At 47.4% G+C, this 17,875-nt stretch overlaps 1 protein-coding gene across 2 annotated transcripts in view; it reads left to right on the plus strand.

Moving 5' to 3' along the window:
- Positions 1 to 17,875, plus strand: part of DENND4A (DENN domain containing 4A) — a 93,129-nt gene that overhangs the window by 49,506 nt on the left and 25,748 nt on the right. For both annotated transcript variants that reach the window (XM_060259906.1, XM_060259907.1), the window contains exons 15-18: positions 11,558 to 11,764; positions 12,285 to 12,413; positions 15,010 to 15,154; positions 17,250 to 17,357. In XM_060259906.1, coding sequence (XP_060115889.1) covers positions 11,558 to 11,764; positions 12,285 to 12,413; positions 15,010 to 15,154; positions 17,250 to 17,357 — 589 coding nt within the window. The remainder of the gene's footprint in view (positions 1 to 11,557; positions 11,765 to 12,284; positions 12,414 to 15,009; positions 15,155 to 17,249; positions 17,358 to 17,875) is intronic.

The raw sequence follows: 17,875 nt of genomic DNA on the forward strand, positions 1-17,875 counted from the left end.
TGGCCCCTGTTGTGGGATGCATTTCTGTAGTGCCTTTGTACGTTTGGAGGAGTTACTGTCAGCAAAGCTCCAAAATGATCAGACTTGTCTTTGTTCAAAACTAAGTTTCATTTATTGATTACAACAATGTTACTCTCTACATGGATGCATTGAAACTGATAACAGATAGCCTGGGCCATCGGTATTTATGAATACACTTCAAGGACTGGGGCTTTAAATCACTTCTCATAATAAACTACATTTGTTCCTACGAGCAGTCCTTTCACACGCCCGCTTATCTCTCACCGGTGCGAGTTGCGCTCTCCCCCCTGGTGGTGTCCTTGCTCTGCTCGGAAGGTGCCGGGGAGGCGAGCTCAGCGCTTTGCACTTCAAAGGCCTCTACTGGCCTTTGGAGTTCTGGCATCCTCACTCCCACCCCTCCTCTCTCTTTCTCTGGGCATGGTGTTAGCAGCATAGTATTTTATTTAGCAATGGTGTTAGTAGACCATGGAATAGATTTCAGTAAAAGTGCCAATAAGCATTCAATGAAGCATTTCTGACAGTTACAGGAAACAGCACCCTTTTTTGTCTCTTCCTGGCCGCATCCACATGTCACTGAATACTGTGGTAGTGTTGGATTAGATCAGGGGTGGCCAGACTGTGGCTCAGGAGCCATATGTGGCTCTTTCACACGTATTGTGTGGCTCTCAAAGCCCTTACCACCCCGTCAGCCATTTGTCTATGTGAAGAAGAAGAAGAAGAAGAAGAAGAAGAAGAAGAAGAAGATATTGGATTTATATCCCACCCTCCACTCTGAAGAGTCTCAGAGCGGCTCACAATCTCCTTTACCTTCCTCCCCCACAACAGACACCCTGTGAGGTAGATGAAGATATTGGATTTATATCCCGCCCTCCACTCCGAAGAGTCTCAGAGCAGCTCACAATCTCCTTTACCTTCCCCCCCTCAACAGACACCCTGTGAGGTAGATGAAGATATTGGATTTATATCCCGCCCTCCACTCCGAAGAGTCTCAGAGCAGCTCACAATCTCCTTTACCTTCCTCCCCCACAACAGACACCCTGTGAGGTGGGTGGGGCTGGAGAGGGCTCTCACAGCAGCTGCCCTTTCAAGGACAACCTCTGCCAGAGCTATGGCTGACCCAAGGCCATAATAGCAGGTGCAAGTGGAGGAGTGGGGAATCAAATCTGGTTCTCCCAGATAAGAGTCGCACACTTAACCACTACACCAAACTGGCTCTCCACACCAAATGTGGCTCTTACGTTAAGCAAGTTTGGCCGCCCCTGCACTGTGGTGATCCTATGCAACCAGATTTTCATTATTATTTATTATTATTATTATTACGTCGGACTTATATCCCGCCCTCTCCGCAAGCGGACTCAGGGCGGCTCACAACGTCATGTCAATACAATTAAACCAATAAAACATAATAAAACCATAATTTACATTTTCGATTTTTAAAACCCAATTCTGTGGTGCTGCATCAGTACAACATAGGCGGCATTGAATTTTCGGACAGCGATCGCCAGCATTCTATATGATGTCCGGTGGCAGCCCTCTTTCAGTTAAGCATCGAAGGCCTGCTTAAACAATTCGGTCTTACAGGCCCTGCAGAACGCAGACGGATCCCACAGGGCCCTTATGGCCTCCGGAAGGGTGTTCCAAAGTTCTGGTGCTGCCGCGAAAAAGCCCTAGATCTTGTCACACATAACCTGGCTTCCTTTGGTCCGGGGGCGGACAGTAAGTTTTTTGCCCCCGAATGCAGTGCTCTCTGGGGGATATATGGAGAAAGGCGGTCCCATAGATAGGCAGGTCCCTGACCATAAAGGGCTGGCCATCATGTGCAGACAATCCATGTCAGGTGCAAATGATTGCTGTATTCCAACAACAACTTGTACTATCGAGATGGTGCCCTCTTTCCTAGCTCCAGAGCCTGAACGCAAAACTTATGGTTCTGAAGAAGAAGATATTGAAGAAGATATTGGATTTATATCCCGTCCTCCACTCCGAAGAGTCTCAGAGCGGCTCACAATCTCCTTTACCTTCCTCCCCCACAACAGACACCCTGTGAGGTGGGTGGGGCTGGAGAGGGCTCTCACAGCAGCTGCCCTTTCAAGGACAACCTCTGCCAGAGCTATAGCTGACCCAAGGCCATTCCAGCAGCTGCAAGTGGAGGAGTGGAGAATCCAACCCGGTTCTTCCAGATAAGAGTCCGCACACTTAACCACTACACCAAACTGGCTCTTTTCTGCTATATTTATTTAATTTGCTTTATTTATAAGCCTGGCTTCCTCATGGGGACTCAAGGTGGACTGGAGAATTTAAAGAGCCAACCTCATAACTGGTTCTGCGTATCTGATAAAGCTCATTCAATCAACTGATAAAGCTCTGGACCAGGGGTGGCCAAACATACTTAATGTCAGAGCCGCACAGAATAAATGTCAGATGTCTGAGAGCATCAAGGCATGAACATCAGATGTTTGAGAGCTGCAAACAAATAGCCACTTTCCCTATGAATAATAATAATAATAATAAATTTATTTTTGTATCCCGCCCTCCCCCACCAAAGGCAGGGTCAGGGTGGCTAAGAAAGGTTAAAACGCTTGGAGCTTTTAAGCTTGGAGAAACGACTGTGGGGTGACATGATAGAGGTTTACAAGATAATGCAGGGGAGGGAGAAAGTAGAGAAAGAAGTACTTTTCTCCCTTTCTCACAGTACAAGAACTCGTGGGCATTCGATGAAATTGCTGAGCAGACAGGTTAAAACGGATAAAAGGAAGTACTTCTTCACCCAAAGGGTGATTAACATGTGGAATTCACTGCCACAGGAGGTGGTGGTGGCCACAAGCATAGCCACCTTCAAGAGGGGTTTAGATAAAAATATGGAACAGAGGTCCATCAGTGGCTATTAGCCAGTGTGTGTGTGTGTGTGTGTGTGTGTGTATATATATTGCCACTGTGTGACACAGAGTGTTGGACTGGATGGGCCATTGGCCTGATCCAACATGGCTTCTCTGATGTTCTTATGTGACACAGAGTGTTGGACTGGAGGGGCCACTGGCCTGATCCAACAGGGCTCCTCTTATGTTCTTATGTGACACAGAGTGTTGGACTGGACGGGCCATTGGCCTGATCCAACAGGGCTTCTCTTATGTTCTTATGTGACACAGAGTGTTGGACTGGATGGGCCATTGGCCTGATCCAACAGGGCTTCTCTTATGTTCTTATGCAAGGAAGGAAGGAAGGAAGGAAGGAAGGAAGATGGGGGAGGAGAGGTGGGAAAAAAGCAACTTTTAACTTTAAATGCATTCTGCAAGTCATTGGTTGGCTTGGCTTGGAGAAGCGATTTAAAGAAAGAAGTTTCCAAGTTAGCTGATGGGGCGGTGGAGACTTCAAGAGCCACACAATATGTGTGAAAGATCCACATGTAACTCCTGAGCCACAGTTTGGCCACCCCTGCTCTGGACTAACATTTCTCCATCAACAGTCTGGCATGCTGGATTCCAAATTGCCTTTGAAAAGCAGGAAGTAGCTAGAGCGAGTTTCATTCTGGCAGAAGTTCCAAGGGGGAAAGAAAGGAGGCAATTGATCTTTAAAGCCGTTCCTTCCGTCCTGACTTTAATGAAGAGCTAACGTGAAAAATATCCACCGTAATGCAAGCGTAATGCCGAAGATGGGTAATGTAAAGCAGCATATTCTTATAGTAGTAACCCTTTGAGAAGAAAAGAAATTGTTTTTAAAAGGTAGCCTTATGGCAAACCAGAACATATCTTGTGTTTCATATGGGCATTACAACAATAATTATTCCAGCCTTTGGTTGCGCTGTGCAGACCTCCGCTTCTCAGTAACGTGTACTTAGGTTGAGTGCCTGTACTGAATCCTAAAGAGGATTTCAGACTCCCTGGAGGCTCCCTGCCATAATTGAATCTCATATTTCCTTTTAGTTTCCTTTCTTTCTACTAGCCACAGCAGTCATCGCACAGAATTGCTGGTGGGCAGAATTAGGCACATCGTCGTTAAGCCCTTTTTAAATGCCATTTTGTCTTCTGCCGTTTGTCTTCTTCGGACAGTCTGCTTTACAGCATAACTTTTCTCTGTACTGTCATTCTAAACAGCCCACTCCTCCTGTTCCTCAGCAATGTCTGGCTATAGATCAAGATGGGTGGCCGTGTTAGTCTGTCTGTGGCAGCAGAAAAGAGTCAGAATCCAGGAGCACTTTCAGGGTGTAGGAGTTGTTGTGAGTCACTGCTCGCTTTTGTGGGTCCTGCCACAAATTGTGTTAGTTTTGAAGATACTGTTGGACACTTGCTCTTTTCTAGTGTCTGGTTAGTTATTTAGCGGCAGTGATTTCTATACTGGCGTCTCTCTTTTGTTCGGAGTGAATAAGAGCCCTACAAGGGGAATTGGGGCCTGAGAATCTTTTGAGTGCAATGCCGGCTGGTTTTCATTTTGGTTACAATTTTTTTAATTTTTTTTAAACTATCTGTTTTTCATAATTGACATGGTGATATGGAATGGTATAGTACGGCCAGATCCTGTTCAGTCTTAGAAGCTAAGGCATGCTACTAATGGGAGACAACAAAGGAAGACTTTGCAGAGGAAGGCGATCGCAACTCACCTCTGCTTAATCGTTTTCCTCCGGAGGGAGGGAGGAAGGAAGGAAGGAAAGGGAGGGAGGAAGGAAGGAAGGAAGGAAAAGGAGGGAGGAAGGAAGGAAAGGGAGGGAGGAAGGAAGGAAAGGGAGGGAGGAAGGAAAGGGAGGGAGGGAGGGAGGAAGGAAGGAAAGGGAGGAAGGGAGGAAAGGAAGGAAGGAAGGAAAGGGAGGAAGGAAAGAAAGAAAGGGAGAGAGGAAGGAAGGAAAGGGAGGGAGGGAGGAAGGAAGGAAGGAAAGGGAGGAAGGGAGGAAAGGGAGGGAGGAAGGAAGGAAGGAAGGAAAAGGAGGAAGGAAAGGAAGGGAGGAAGGAAGGGAGAGGAAGGAAGGAAGGAAAGGAAGGGAGGAAGGAAGGAAAGGGAGGGAGGAAGGAAAGGGAGGAAGGGAGAGGAAGGAAGGAAGGAAAGGGAGGGAGGGAGGGAGGAAGGCAGGCATAGACGGCTTTAAAAAAGAACTGGATAGATTCATAAAGGATAAGTGTGTAAGTGGCTACCAGGCATGGTAAATAAAGGGAACCTCCACATTCAGAGGAAGTAAACCTCTGAGTCCCAGTGCCAGGAGGCAATGTCAGAGGAAGGCCTTGGCCTCTCTGCGCTGTTGTTGGCCCTCCAGAGGAACTGGGTGGCCACTGTGTGAGAGAGGAGGCTGGACTAGATGGACCTTCCCTGTTTGGAGGTGACTGGGCATAGGTTTAACTAGGCTTGCCAGTTCCCAGCTCCCAGCGGGGGATCCCATGGTTTTGCAGGCTCCTCCCTACCACCAGCCAGCTGGCCAAGGGGAGGAAGCCCCGCCCCAGCAGCCACAAGGTGACTTTCCACCTCAGAAGGCATAGAAGAAGCTTGGAAACATGCAAGGTGTGTGTGCCTTTGAATATTAGTAGAAGCAAGGCTGAATGGGGGGCAGGGTGAGCCAGCAAAGCCACATGACTGTTCCTGGTGAGTCTGGGAAGTTGTGAGAAAGGAAGGGAAGTCAGCCTAGTCCCTCTGCTTGTTTTGTATTCCTTCCAGAAGTCGTCTGCGTAGTAAAGGGCAAACTACAACCTTTCATTTTCCTGTTTAGTCTGCAGAAATACAGCAGATGGTTACATTCAGCAACTCATCTTGAGTAAATTGCCCCAGTGAGATCACAAAAGTGTGTGCTTGCAAACTCTGTTTATTTTGGCTGCTTTGTGTGTGTGTGTGTTCACTTTCATTTAATGGAAGTGTAGCCAGCTGTTTGGGGACAAGGAAATGCAGGCTGTTTTCAGAGGGTCCGCTGTATTTTTATTTATTTATATTAGGGAATGGGAAAGTCTCCTGGCTCTATCCCCAAAGTCCCCAGGTGTTTTCTGAGTTGGATCTTGGAACCCTAGGTTTAATCTCCTTTGGAGAGTCGAATCTCTTTGTGTTAGCACAACTTGGAATGTAGAAGTCTTATGATTTGCCTTTAATTAATGCAAAATTATTTTTGGTGCTCACTGGTCATGCAGCACATGTAACAAGCGGATAATTCCAGCCATTACTTTCTGCGGAGCAGTTCTTGTTCAATAATCCGATAACAGTACCCTGATTTTTATTTCTCTATCTGTCTTGGGGCTTAAGCAACCATTTAATGAGCTTATTTTCTCCTCTAATGCATTTTCATGTTTTGCTGCCTCTCTGATGAATATTTATGCTTTATATCAGCGGTTCTGACGTTCCGTCATCTGAAAATCATTTTGCCCCAATAATAGTTTGCATTTGGAACTCTGGCACTTTCAAATTAGGGTAGGCGGTCTTGTAACGGTCTTGTAACGCTTCCGTTATAAACTAGCAGATGAGACATTATACAACAGTGGAATTGATGTAGTTATCTGAGCTGACGGCCTGAATTGGGCAGGCCAAAGGCTGCGTAACCTATGGGGAGCAAATCAGGGCAAACACTTGAGAGGGCAGACAGTTCAACTGATAGACTACTGGTTGAGTATGGGCAGTCTGAGATTGGGTGTATGCAGGGAGGTTGTTGTTGTTGTTTTCACTAAGAGTCGTTCAGCCTGAGAAGGCATGCCAGGTTTTGAGGCTTTACAAGCCTGGGTGCTGTTAGAAGAAGAAAACATTGGATTTATATTCTGCCCTCCACCCTGAATCCCAGAGTCTCAGAGCGGCTCACAATCTCCTTTATCTTCCTCCCCCACAACAGACACCCTGTGAGGTGGGTGGGGCTGAGAGGGCTCTTACAGCAGCTGCCCTTTCAAGGACACCCTCTGCCAGAGCTATGGCTGACCCAAGGCCATTCCAGCAGGTGCAAGTGGAGGAGTGGGGAATCAAACCCGGTTCTCCCAGATAAGAGAGCTATGGCTGACCCAAGGCCATTCCGGCAGCTGCAAGTGGAGGTGGGGAATCAAACCCAGTTCTCCCAGATGAGAGAGCTCTGGCTGACCCAAGGCCATTCCAGCAGCTGCAAGTGGAGAAGTGGGGAATCAAACCTGGTTCTCCTAGATAAGAGAGCTATGGCTGACCCAAGGCCATTCCAGCAGCTGCAAGTGGAGGAGTGGGACATCAAGCCCGATTCTCCCAGATAAGAGAGCTAGGGCTAACCCAAGGCCATTCCAGCAGCTGCAAGTGGAGGAGTGGGGAATTAAACCTGGTTCTCCCAGATAAGAGAGCTATGGATGACCCAAGGCCATTCCAGCAACTGCAAGTGGAGGAGTGGGGAATCAAAGCCAGTTCTCCCAGATGAGAGAGCTCTGGCTGACTCAAGGCCATTTCAGCAGCTGTAAGTGGAGGAGTGGGGTATCAAGCCTGATTCTCCCAGATAAGAGTCCACGCTCTTAACCACTACACCAAACTGGCTCTCTTAAGAATCTTTATGGGTCAGCCATCACTCTCATAGGAGTGGTCCTTGAAAGGGCAGCTGCTGTGAGAGCCACCTCAGCCCCACGCACCTCACAGGGTGTCTGTTGCGGGGGGAGGAAGATATAGGAGATTGTAAGCCGCTCTGAATCTCTGATTCAGAGTGAAGGGCGGGGTATAAATCTGCAGTCTTCTTCTTCAGAAGAAGCATCCAACAGCCAATGAGTCATGAGCGGCACTGCTGGACAGCTGTATCAGTAGTGCCCAAAAGCAGTTGTAGAGGAATCTTATTCAGTCCAGCCTGTTAGGAAAAGGCCCTGACGTGGATAGTTCAGGCTAGCCAAATCCCCAAAGCTAACCAAGGACAGCCCTGGTTAGTATTCGAATGGGAGACCACCAAGGAAGCCCAGGGTTGCTGTTCAGAGGCAGGCAAAGCAAATCACCTCTGAATGTCTCTTGCTTTGAAAACCTGCAGGGGTGTCGAACTCATTTGTTATGAGGGCCGGATCTGACATAAATGAGACCTCGTTGGGCCGGGCCATGTCGGCTTGGGCTGGGCCTTGTGTGTACCTATTTAAGATTAGGTAGCAGAGATATAAATTTTATAAAGGGACGCAGACAAATGCAAATATATAATTTTTAGAAACTTAAAAATGCTTAAAACTCATTGGTCTTAAAGATGCTTCCTTTGTATTTCTCCCATGGGATCCAGGGAACTGAGCAATGGAAGCTCTGACTCTTTCCTTCCCCAGGGGACTGGGGAAGGAGGAACCTCAATCAATAGAAGGAAGAGAGACTTGGCTCAGTAGCTCTCCTGTGTGATTGAGAGAGCCTGGCAAAGCAGTTCTCCCTCCTCCCCAAGGAAGGAGCCTCAGCCAGTTGAGAAAATAAGAGGTTTTGCTCTGTAGCTCCTGTGTGATTGAGCAAGCCTGTCAAAGCAAACTGTTATGCAGAAGGAAGCAAGAGAGAGAAAGAAGGAAGCAGATGACAGCCAGTTGCTCGGGGGCCTGATTCAGCCCCCGAACTGCATGTTTGACACCCCTGCCCTGCAGGGTGGGTCACCATAAGTCAGTTGTGACGTAACAGCACAAAGAAAAAATTAGGAAAAGAGGAACTCCGAACATGAGAGGGTTAGACTCCAGCAAGGGAGCCACAAAGGCCCTCCGTTTGCAATACCTAGGCAAGGCTGTCAACGACAGGACATTTTGGAGGATATCAATTCATAGGGTTGCCATATGGTGAAAAAAACAAGGTGGCACATAACATGTACATTGTTCCAAAGTTCTTGCATGTGTCATTGATGGGGAGAGCTCTTCTCTTTGACTTTTTCTTTCCCCCCTCTACTTTTTTTGGGGGGGGGGAACACGCTGAACATGATTCAGTGGTGTGATATGGTGGCTAAAAAGGCAAATGCAATTTTGGACTGTATCAACAGAAGTCTAGTGTCCAGATCATGTGAAGTAATGGTATCGCTTTACTCTGCTCTGGTAAGAACTCACCTGGAGCGTTGTGCTCAGTTTTGGGCACCACATTTTAAGAAGGATATAGACAAGCTGGAACAGGTCCAGAGGAGGGCAACGAAGATGGTGAGAGGTTTGGAGACCAAGCCCTATAAAGAAAGGTTGAAGGAGCTGGGCATGTTTAGCCTGGAGAGGAGGTGGCTGAGAGGTGATATGATCACCATCTTCAAGTACTTGAAGGGCTGTCATAGAGAGGATGGTGTGGAATTGTTTTCTGTGACCCCAGAAGGTAGGACCAGAACCAATGGGTTGAAATTAAATCAAAAGAGTTTCCGGCTCAACATTAGGAAGAACTTCCTGACCTCTAGAACAGTTCCTCAGTGGAACAGGCTTCCTCAGGAGGTGGTGGGCTCTCCTTCCTTGGAGGTTTTTCAACAGAGGCTGGATGGCCATCTGACAGCAATGAAGATCCTGTGAATTTGGGGGGAGGTGTTTGTGAGTTTCCTGCATTGTGCAGGGGGTTGGACTAGATGACCCTGGAGGTCCCTTCCAACTGTAGGATTCTATGAGAAAGTGATTCCGAGCTTTCTCTACCATGGCTCCACGCCTGTGGAACCAACTTCCAGAGGAAATGCGGGCCCTGCGGGACCTTGAACAGTTCCGCAGGGCCTGCAAGACTACCCTCTTCCGGTTGGCCTTCACCGATTAAGAGGGAAACTGCCAAAGAACTCGCCATCATAAATGTAAATGTAATCATAGCACCAGTATATATTTTATTAATGTTATTAATTTTAGAATTTTAATTAAACTGTCAATGTAGTAGTTTTATTGATTGTATGATTAATGTATGAAATAATGTTGTTAGCCGCCCTGAGCCTGCTCCGGCGGGGAGGGCGGGATACAAATAAAATTGTTGTTGATTCCTCAGTGGAACAGGTTTCCTCGGGAGGTGGTGGGCTCTCCTTCCTTGGAGGTTTTTAAACAGGCTAGATGGCCACCTGATAGCAAGGAAGATCCTGTGAATTTAGGGGGAGGCGTTTGTGAGTTTCCTGCATTGTGCAGGGGGTTGGACTAGATGACCCTGGAGGTCCCTTCCAACTCTATGATTCCTGACTGTCAGAGTGGTTCCTCAGTGGAACAGGCTTCCTCCTTGGGAGGTGGTGGGCTCTCCTTCCTTGGGGGTTTTTCAACAGAGGCTAGATGGCCACCTGACAGCGATGAAGATCCTGTAAATTTAGGGGGAGGCGTTTGTGAGTTTCCTGCATTGTGCAGGGGGTTGGACTAGATGACCCTGGAGGTCCCTTCCAACTCTATGATTCCTGACCGTCAGAGTGGTTCCTCAGTGGAACAGGCTTCCTCCTTGGGAGGTGGTGGGTTCTCCTTCCTTGGGGGTTTTTCAACAGAGGCTAGATGGCCACCTGACAGCGATGAAGATCCTGTGAATTTAGGGGGAGGCGTTTGTGAGTTTCCTGCATCGAGCAGGGGGTTGGACTAGATGACCCTGGAGGTCCCTTCCAACTCTATGATTCCTGACTGTCAGAGTGGTTCCTCAGTGGAACAGGCTTCCTCCTTGGGAGGTGGTGGGCTCTCCTTCCTTGGGGGTTTTTCAACAGAGTCTAGATGGCCACCTGACAGCGATGAAGATCCTGTGAATTTAGGGGGAGGCGTTTGTGAGTTTCCTGCATTGTGCAGGGGGTTGGACTAGATGACCCTGGAGGTCCCTTCCAACTCTATGATTCCTGACTGTCAGAGTGGTTCCTCAGTGGAACAGGCTTCCTCCTTGGGAGATGGTGGGTTCTCCTTCCTTGGGGGTTTTTCATCAGAGGCTAGATGGCCACCTGACAGCGATGAAGATCCTGTGAATTTAGGGGGAGGCGTTTGTGAGTTTCCTGCATTGTGCAGGGGGTTGGACTAGATGACCCTGGAGGTCCCTTCCAACTCTATGATTCCTGACTGTCAGAGTGGTTCCTCAGTGGAACAGGCTTCCTCCTTGGGAGGTGGTGGGCTCTCCTTCCTTGGGGGTTTTTCAACAGAGGCTAGATGGCCACCTGACAGCGATGAAGATCCTGTGAATTTAGGGGGAGGCGTTTGTGAGTTTCCTGCATTGTGCAGGGGGTTGGACTAGATGACCCTGGAGGTCCCTTCCAACTCTATGATTCCTGACTGTCAGAGTGGTTCCTCAGTGGAACAGGCTTCCTCCTTGGGAGATGGTGGGTTCTCCTTCCTTGGGGGTTTTTCAACAGAGGCTAGATGGCCACCTGACAGCGATGAAGATCCTGTAAATTTAGGGGGAGGCGTTTGTGAGTTTCCTGCATTGTGCAGGGGGTTGGACTAGATGACCCTGGAGGTCCCTTCCAACTCTATGATTCCTGACTGTCAGAGTGGTTCCTCAGTGGAACAGGCTTCCTCCTCGGGAGGTGGTGGGTTCTCCTTCCTTGGGGGTTTTTCAACAGAGGCTAGATGGCCACCTGACAGCGATGAAGATCCTGTAAATTTAGGGGGAGGTGTTTGTGAGTTTCCTGCATTGAGCAGGGGGCTGGACTAGATGACCCTGGAGGTCCTTTCCAACTCTATGATTCTAAGGTGGTTTCAAAGACATCCCCTGCCTAAAGCATGTCGATCTCATTGCTTTGGTGCAGGAAATCAAGTCAGCCCATAAGATTGCCAAGAGGTACTCGTCTATTCCTCAGATGTGGTCCCGGTGCCTTCTGCGCCACTGCTACGGCCTATGGTTTATCTGCCTTCCCGCGTACGTCAAGGTGTGCCATTCCAAAGTGAGGGCTCTGAGGACGGCCTACGACGTGCTGAGGAAAATGCACGCCAAAAAGATCGATCCCCCTGACGAGGTAAGAAAGCAGAGCGATCGCCGCTGACGCCGTTGGCGATGCGTGTGAGTTCCTCCACATCGAACCCCTCAAAGCGGCCTGGTGTTTGTCAGATGCCTTGTCACGTCAGTGCTCCGATCGCTGCCCGTATCGCTTTGCTCGTTGCTGTGCCTCTTCTGCTTCGCTTATCTGTTGTAGCAACTTACCAAGAGCCTTTCCGCTGACCTGGAATGTTTCCTAGGGAACCCCGAGGTCAGACTGCTGATTAATGAACACCTGCAAGTTGAAGGGACTGGACAGTTGGGGGAGGGGGTCATAAAATGTCCGCACTTTATTCCCGCTTAGCAGTTTCCGCTTTTGCTTGAAAATGTAACTGCTAACCTGCCCTATAGAAGGGGGCTCCTGATATAGCCCGCCAACCTTTGCAAAACTCGTTTTGCCTCCAGAACTGTAAGAGAGGATTAAACCGCCGTTCACGAAGCGGGCTGTTTGTCCTTTCTGAACTGCTGGGGTCTTGACAGTGTTTTTGTCTTTCCTTCAGGTATGCTACCGGGTACTAATGCAGCTATGCGGGCAGTACAGCCAGCCAGTTCTAGCAGTGAGGGTCCTTTTTGAAATGAAAAAAGCTGGAGTTGATCCAAATGCCATTACATACGGTTACTATAACAAGGTAAGTGAAATACTGGTGCGGAGGGGAAAGGGAGCTGTGTGAATTGCGTTGATATACTCAGCAAGCAGTGCATTGAATGCAGTGCGGTTAATAATTTTGAAAGCCTGTGATTTTGATACCAGAAAAGTCATACTGTACTTCGTCAAGGCAGTCTGTTCCCTGGCTTTCAATCAATTGCCAACAGAGTGACCGTAAGGACACTTTGCTGGCAGTAAACCCCACCAAATACCCTTGAGTACAGTTCTGAGTAGATCTGCTTAGGTTCGCTCTCTCAAAGCAGCCTGAGATATTTTAGGCAGTTTTCACTGTTTCATTCCTATGCGGTTTATACTGTTTTTACTGCATCGTTCTGCAGTTTTGAACCCCAGTTCTGTTGCATGGTTTGCATGCCTTTTGCTGCACACACGATACCGTTCGAAGTACATGTTGTAATCCAGTTTTATTCACTGCCGATTGTACATTTTGCACTGTTCTTACTGAATTGTGCTAATTGTATAACTCACCTTGAGTGTCAGGGAGAAAAAGTGGGCTATGAATGAAGCAAATAGAAGTCTTGGCCTAGGTTGTCGTAGTTGCGACTTTAGTCCCAGCTTGAGTACTGTTGTTGGGCCAGGCCAAACAGCTATGCCTTTTAAATGTTTCAGAATAAATATGGTGGTGCAGATAGAAACCTCATTCTCATGAGGCGTTGATGGGGTTGATAAAACCAGGGCTTTTTTTGTAGCAGGAACTCCTTTGCACATTTATTTATTTATTTTTATTTATTTAGTGAACTTATATTCTGCCCTTTCCCATAACGGGCTCAGGGCGGATCACAATATAGATTAGACAATAAAAACCTACAAGTCAAATTGAAAAAATACAATAAAACCAAACAGCAGAACGATTAAACTAGACAAGGTGCATCATCAGCGGAAAGGGCACATTTCACAGAGTACAGTTTTTGGTCCAAGAAGAAGTGATGGTGCTAAAATCAGATTCAGCACCTCAACAAGGTTATAAAGTATGATGTCACAACAAGGGAGGGCGACTAATAGAATAGACTGATAAAATATTAGGCCACACACCCCTGATTTAGCCAATCCTCCAAGAGCTTACAGGGCTCTTAGTACAGGACCTACTGTAAGCTTCAGGAGGATTGGCTACATCAGGGGTGTATGGAACCCCTGTGGAACTCAGCAGGAAATCCTTTGCATATTAGGCCACACCTCCCTGATGCAGCCAATCCTCCAAGAGCTTACAGGGCTCTTCTTACAGGACCTACTGTAAGCTCCAGGAGGATTGGCTACATCAGGGGGCTGTGGCCTAATATGCAAAGGTGGTCCTGCTAGAATTCCTTACAGGGCTGTTAGTACAGGACCTACTGTAAGCTCCAGGAAGATTGGCTACATCAGGGGGTGTGGCCTAATAGGCAAAGGAGGTCCTGCTAGAATTCCTTACAGGGCTCTTCATACAGGGCCTACTGTAAGCTCTTGGAGGATTGGCTATACCAGGGGTGTGTGGCCTAATATGCAAAGGAGGTCCTGCTAGAATTCCTTACAGAGCTCTTAGTACAGAACCTACTGTAAGCTCCAGGAGGATTGGCTACATCAGGGGGCTGTGGCCTAATATGCAAAGGAATTCCTGCTACAAAAAAAGCCCTGGCTGTTTTTGGATTGTACCATCCCAGGCTGGAAATGGGAGGCTTGTGTGGGTTGAATGTTCCATATACAAAGTTGTGAGCTGCTGCATAAATTATTGTGCTCTGGGGTCATCCTTCCTGAGCTAAGACAAAAAGGTGTGAGCTGGAGGCTAAAAATCTGTGAGCTAGCTCACACTAACTCAGCTTAGAGGGAACACACGCTCGCGCGCACACACATTGAAAACTAGATGTGAGCACACCCAGATTTGGACAGCTCAGGCAAGCCCGATCTCGGAAGCTAAGCAGGGCTGAGCCTGGAAGTACCTGGATGGGAGAGCTCTAAGGAATACCAGAGCTGGAACACAGGGGCAGGCAATAGCAAGTCACCTCTCTAAATGTAAAAGCCCTACTAGGGGTTGCCAGAAGTCAACTATGATTTCCACATGCGCATGCACAAAATACATCCCCCCCCCCAAAAAAAACCCCACTAGATGTGAGAGAGGAGGATCAGTCATGGGATCACCCATATGCACTCTGAAATCCTCCAGAAGCACATTTATTTCATCTGCTATATATGAGGCCATATGGTTGAACCAGGAAAACCTACGTCTGAAGCTTCATTCCACCACAAAGCTACTCTGTCAGAGCATTCCATTTTGCCTACTACTGTATTGGTTTAATACAAACTTTAGAGGAGGAGGGGCTGCATCTCAATGGAAGAGCCTCTGTTTTGCATACGGCTGGTTGCGGGTTCAGTCCCCAGCATCTCCAGTGAAAAGGTCTAGGTCTTAGGTGATGTGGAAGACCTCAGTCCAAGATCCTGGAGAGCCATTGCCGGTCTGAGCAGATAGTACTCACTTTGATAGATTTAGGGCCTGATTCAGTATAAGGCAACATCGTGTGTGTTTCTCAACCAGAGGTTGTCCATGTTACGCCATTCCAATCATTTTACATTTGCCATTGCTCATTGCACAGGCTGTTCTGGAAAGCACCTGGCCATCAAGCAATCGAAGTGGCTACTTCCTGTGGACAAAGATAAGGAACGTGGTCTTGGGAGTAGCACAGTTTAAAAGAGTGCTAAGGAAACAACCTGTTAACGGCTTCCACAAAGCCCTTTCAGGTAGAGTATTCATATCCCTTTTCAGTTTATGATTTATGTTTTTTGCACCAGGCAGAAAATACTGCGCAATATTGTCAAAATTGGTTTGATTTAGCAGAGTGCATTTTCTGTAACAATTTGGCAGGAGTTAATTATACTGTGCCAGCAGTGATTAGACAACTGGATCCTATGCAGAATTTACCTTCCTTTGGAACAGTTGTTGGGGAGGCATATAGGTTTGGAATGTATTGTGCATGAAAGAAAGACAGAATGTTTTTCACAGTAGTAAAGCAGAACCCAGCATTTGCTCGTGTGCCTTTCTTGAAGTATTGCTATGGATCACTCGTGGTGTATGTTTTTCATGCTTGTTTCGTTTCTGAGTATTGATCCAGAAGCACCTCTGTAGAAGTAACCACTACATGGATGGGTATCCACTGATCATTATTAAGATCATCTTCATCTTACAGTAGGCAAAAAGCCCTATATGGCCTGGGAACTGCCTACCTGAGGGACTGTCTCTCCCCACATGTTCCCCAGAGAGTACTGAGGTCTGGGACTCAAAACCTTCTCACCATCCCCGGGCCTAAGGAAGTCCATCTCAAGACAACTAGAGACAGGGCCTTTTCTACAATGGCCCCTACATGGTGGAACCAGCTACCGGAAGAGGTGAGGGCCCTGCGGGATCTTACTCAGTTCCGCAGGGCCTGTAAGACAACCCTCTTCCGGTTAGCCTACGCCTGACTGGATAAATGTAGCTTATTAGACTTCAGTGAATTATATTGAATAGTTTTAATGTTAAGAATTTAAGGTTTTTAGGTTTTTAAATGCTTCGACTTTTTAATTGTAATAATTCTGTACTTTGTTTTATTGTTTTATCGTTTGCTGTGAGCCGCCCTGAGCCATTTTATGGGAAGGGCGGGGTATAAGTTATAGAACAAATAAATAAAATAAGAACATAAGAGAAGCCTTGTTGGGTCAGTCCAATGGCCCATCCAGTTCAACACTCTGTGTCACACAGTGGACCAAACCTAGGGGCCATCAAGAGGTCCACCAGCAGGGCCAGAACTCCAGAAGCCCTCCCACTGTTGCCCCCCCAAGCACCAAGAAGAGAAAGCATCCCTGCCCCAGACATAAGAACATAAAAGAAGCCATGTTGGGTCAGGCCCAATGGCCCATCCAGTCCAACACTCTTTGTCACACTCTGGCCGAAACCCAGATGCCATCAGGAGATCCACCAGCAGGGCCAGACTCCAGAAGTTCTCCTGACCTGATTGGCTGTGAACAAACTGCTGTGATCAACAAAAGGGAGGAATCAAATATGAAAGGCTTTTTACAGTTCTCTAGTCTCACTATGAGCTATCATGACCTGCAGAGTAAGAAGGTGGGAGGTCTCTACTCTGAATGACACCAGTGCCCTGCTTTCACTAAATTTATACATAGTTCATAGTTCAGATCTTTATTGGCATAAGTAAATTTATACAATAACACATGGCAAAATTCAAAAATGCACCGGTTGAATTATTACTCTCACACATAAAGTGTGTAAATAAGCATTTAGGACAATATAAAACAATACATGCAGCAAAACATTAGAACACACACCCTCATCGCTCCCCCAGTCCGTTTTCCTTGTCAAGGTCTTAGAGGCGTTACCGCCCACTGGTTTTTGCAGTCCGGCCCTCGGGTGGAGTTGGGGGTGTCATTCTGTGCAACTGCTCTTTGAAAGAACAAAGACCGTATTTCCTGGATTATTTACGGTTTCGTAGGAGTAGCCCTTCGTCAGCCTTCTCTCAATGCTGCTTTTGCTGGAGTCACAGTGCACTGAATTCATTCATGGATCAACGCATGTATTCACAAATCACAGCTACCGGTTCTCCTGCCCGTGGTCTCATGCCCATGGAGAGATTACAGGCTGCCATTTTTCCAAAGTCACTCTTAGACGTTAACCAAGCCCCAAACTGCAACCAATTTCAGAACATTATTCCCCTTCAGCTGCTCCCGTAGCTATTTAGCGCTGAGTCATCATGCCCACTTGTTCCTGTTTCCTTTAGTATGATGTTCTTTCTTTTAGTGGAAAATAATATATTCTTCTTGGGGTTTTTTACATTGCAATTAGGGGAGCATTCTGCCCTCCTGTACAGGCTGTCCAAAGAAGCAGTGAAGCATGGGAAAAGAACTGTTCAGAAGAAGGGAGAAGAAAAGAAAGAAAGTGACTCCAGCTCGCGTATGTTTCTAATGTTAATATAACACCTACCTTGCTGTCTGAGAATTCTGATGCCTGATATCCAAAATGGGGTTTGTTTTTTTGAATCCTACTTAACGTAACCCATCCTTCTCAGAGGTGGTTTCCCTGATCTGCAGTGCAGATTTCCCCAATCTAAATTGCCCATTCTGAAGCCACGACTAACTAGTGGAGAGCCAGTTTGGTGTAGTGGTTAAGTGTGCGGACTCTTATCTGGGAGAACCGGGTTTGATTCCCCACTCTTCCACTTGCAGCTGCTGGAATGGCCTTGGGTCAGCCGTAGCTCTCGCTGAGGTTGTCCTTGAAAGGGCAGCTGCTGTGAGAGCCCTCTCCAGCCCCACCCACCTCACAGGGTGTCTGTTGTGGGGGAGGAAGGGAAAGGAGATTGTGAGCCGCTCTGAGACTCTTCGGAGTGGAGGGCGGGATATAAATCCAATATCTTCTTCTTCTTCTAATTATCCATTGCTGGAATCATCGCAGCTTTGAGGGCAATTTAGATA

The sequence above is a fragment of the Heteronotia binoei genome, chromosome 19 (assembly GCF_032191835.1).
Source record: "Heteronotia binoei isolate CCM8104 ecotype False Entrance Well chromosome 19, APGP_CSIRO_Hbin_v1, whole genome shotgun sequence".
NCBI classification, from domain to species: Eukaryota; Metazoa; Chordata; class Lepidosauria; order Squamata; family Gekkonidae; genus Heteronotia; species Heteronotia binoei.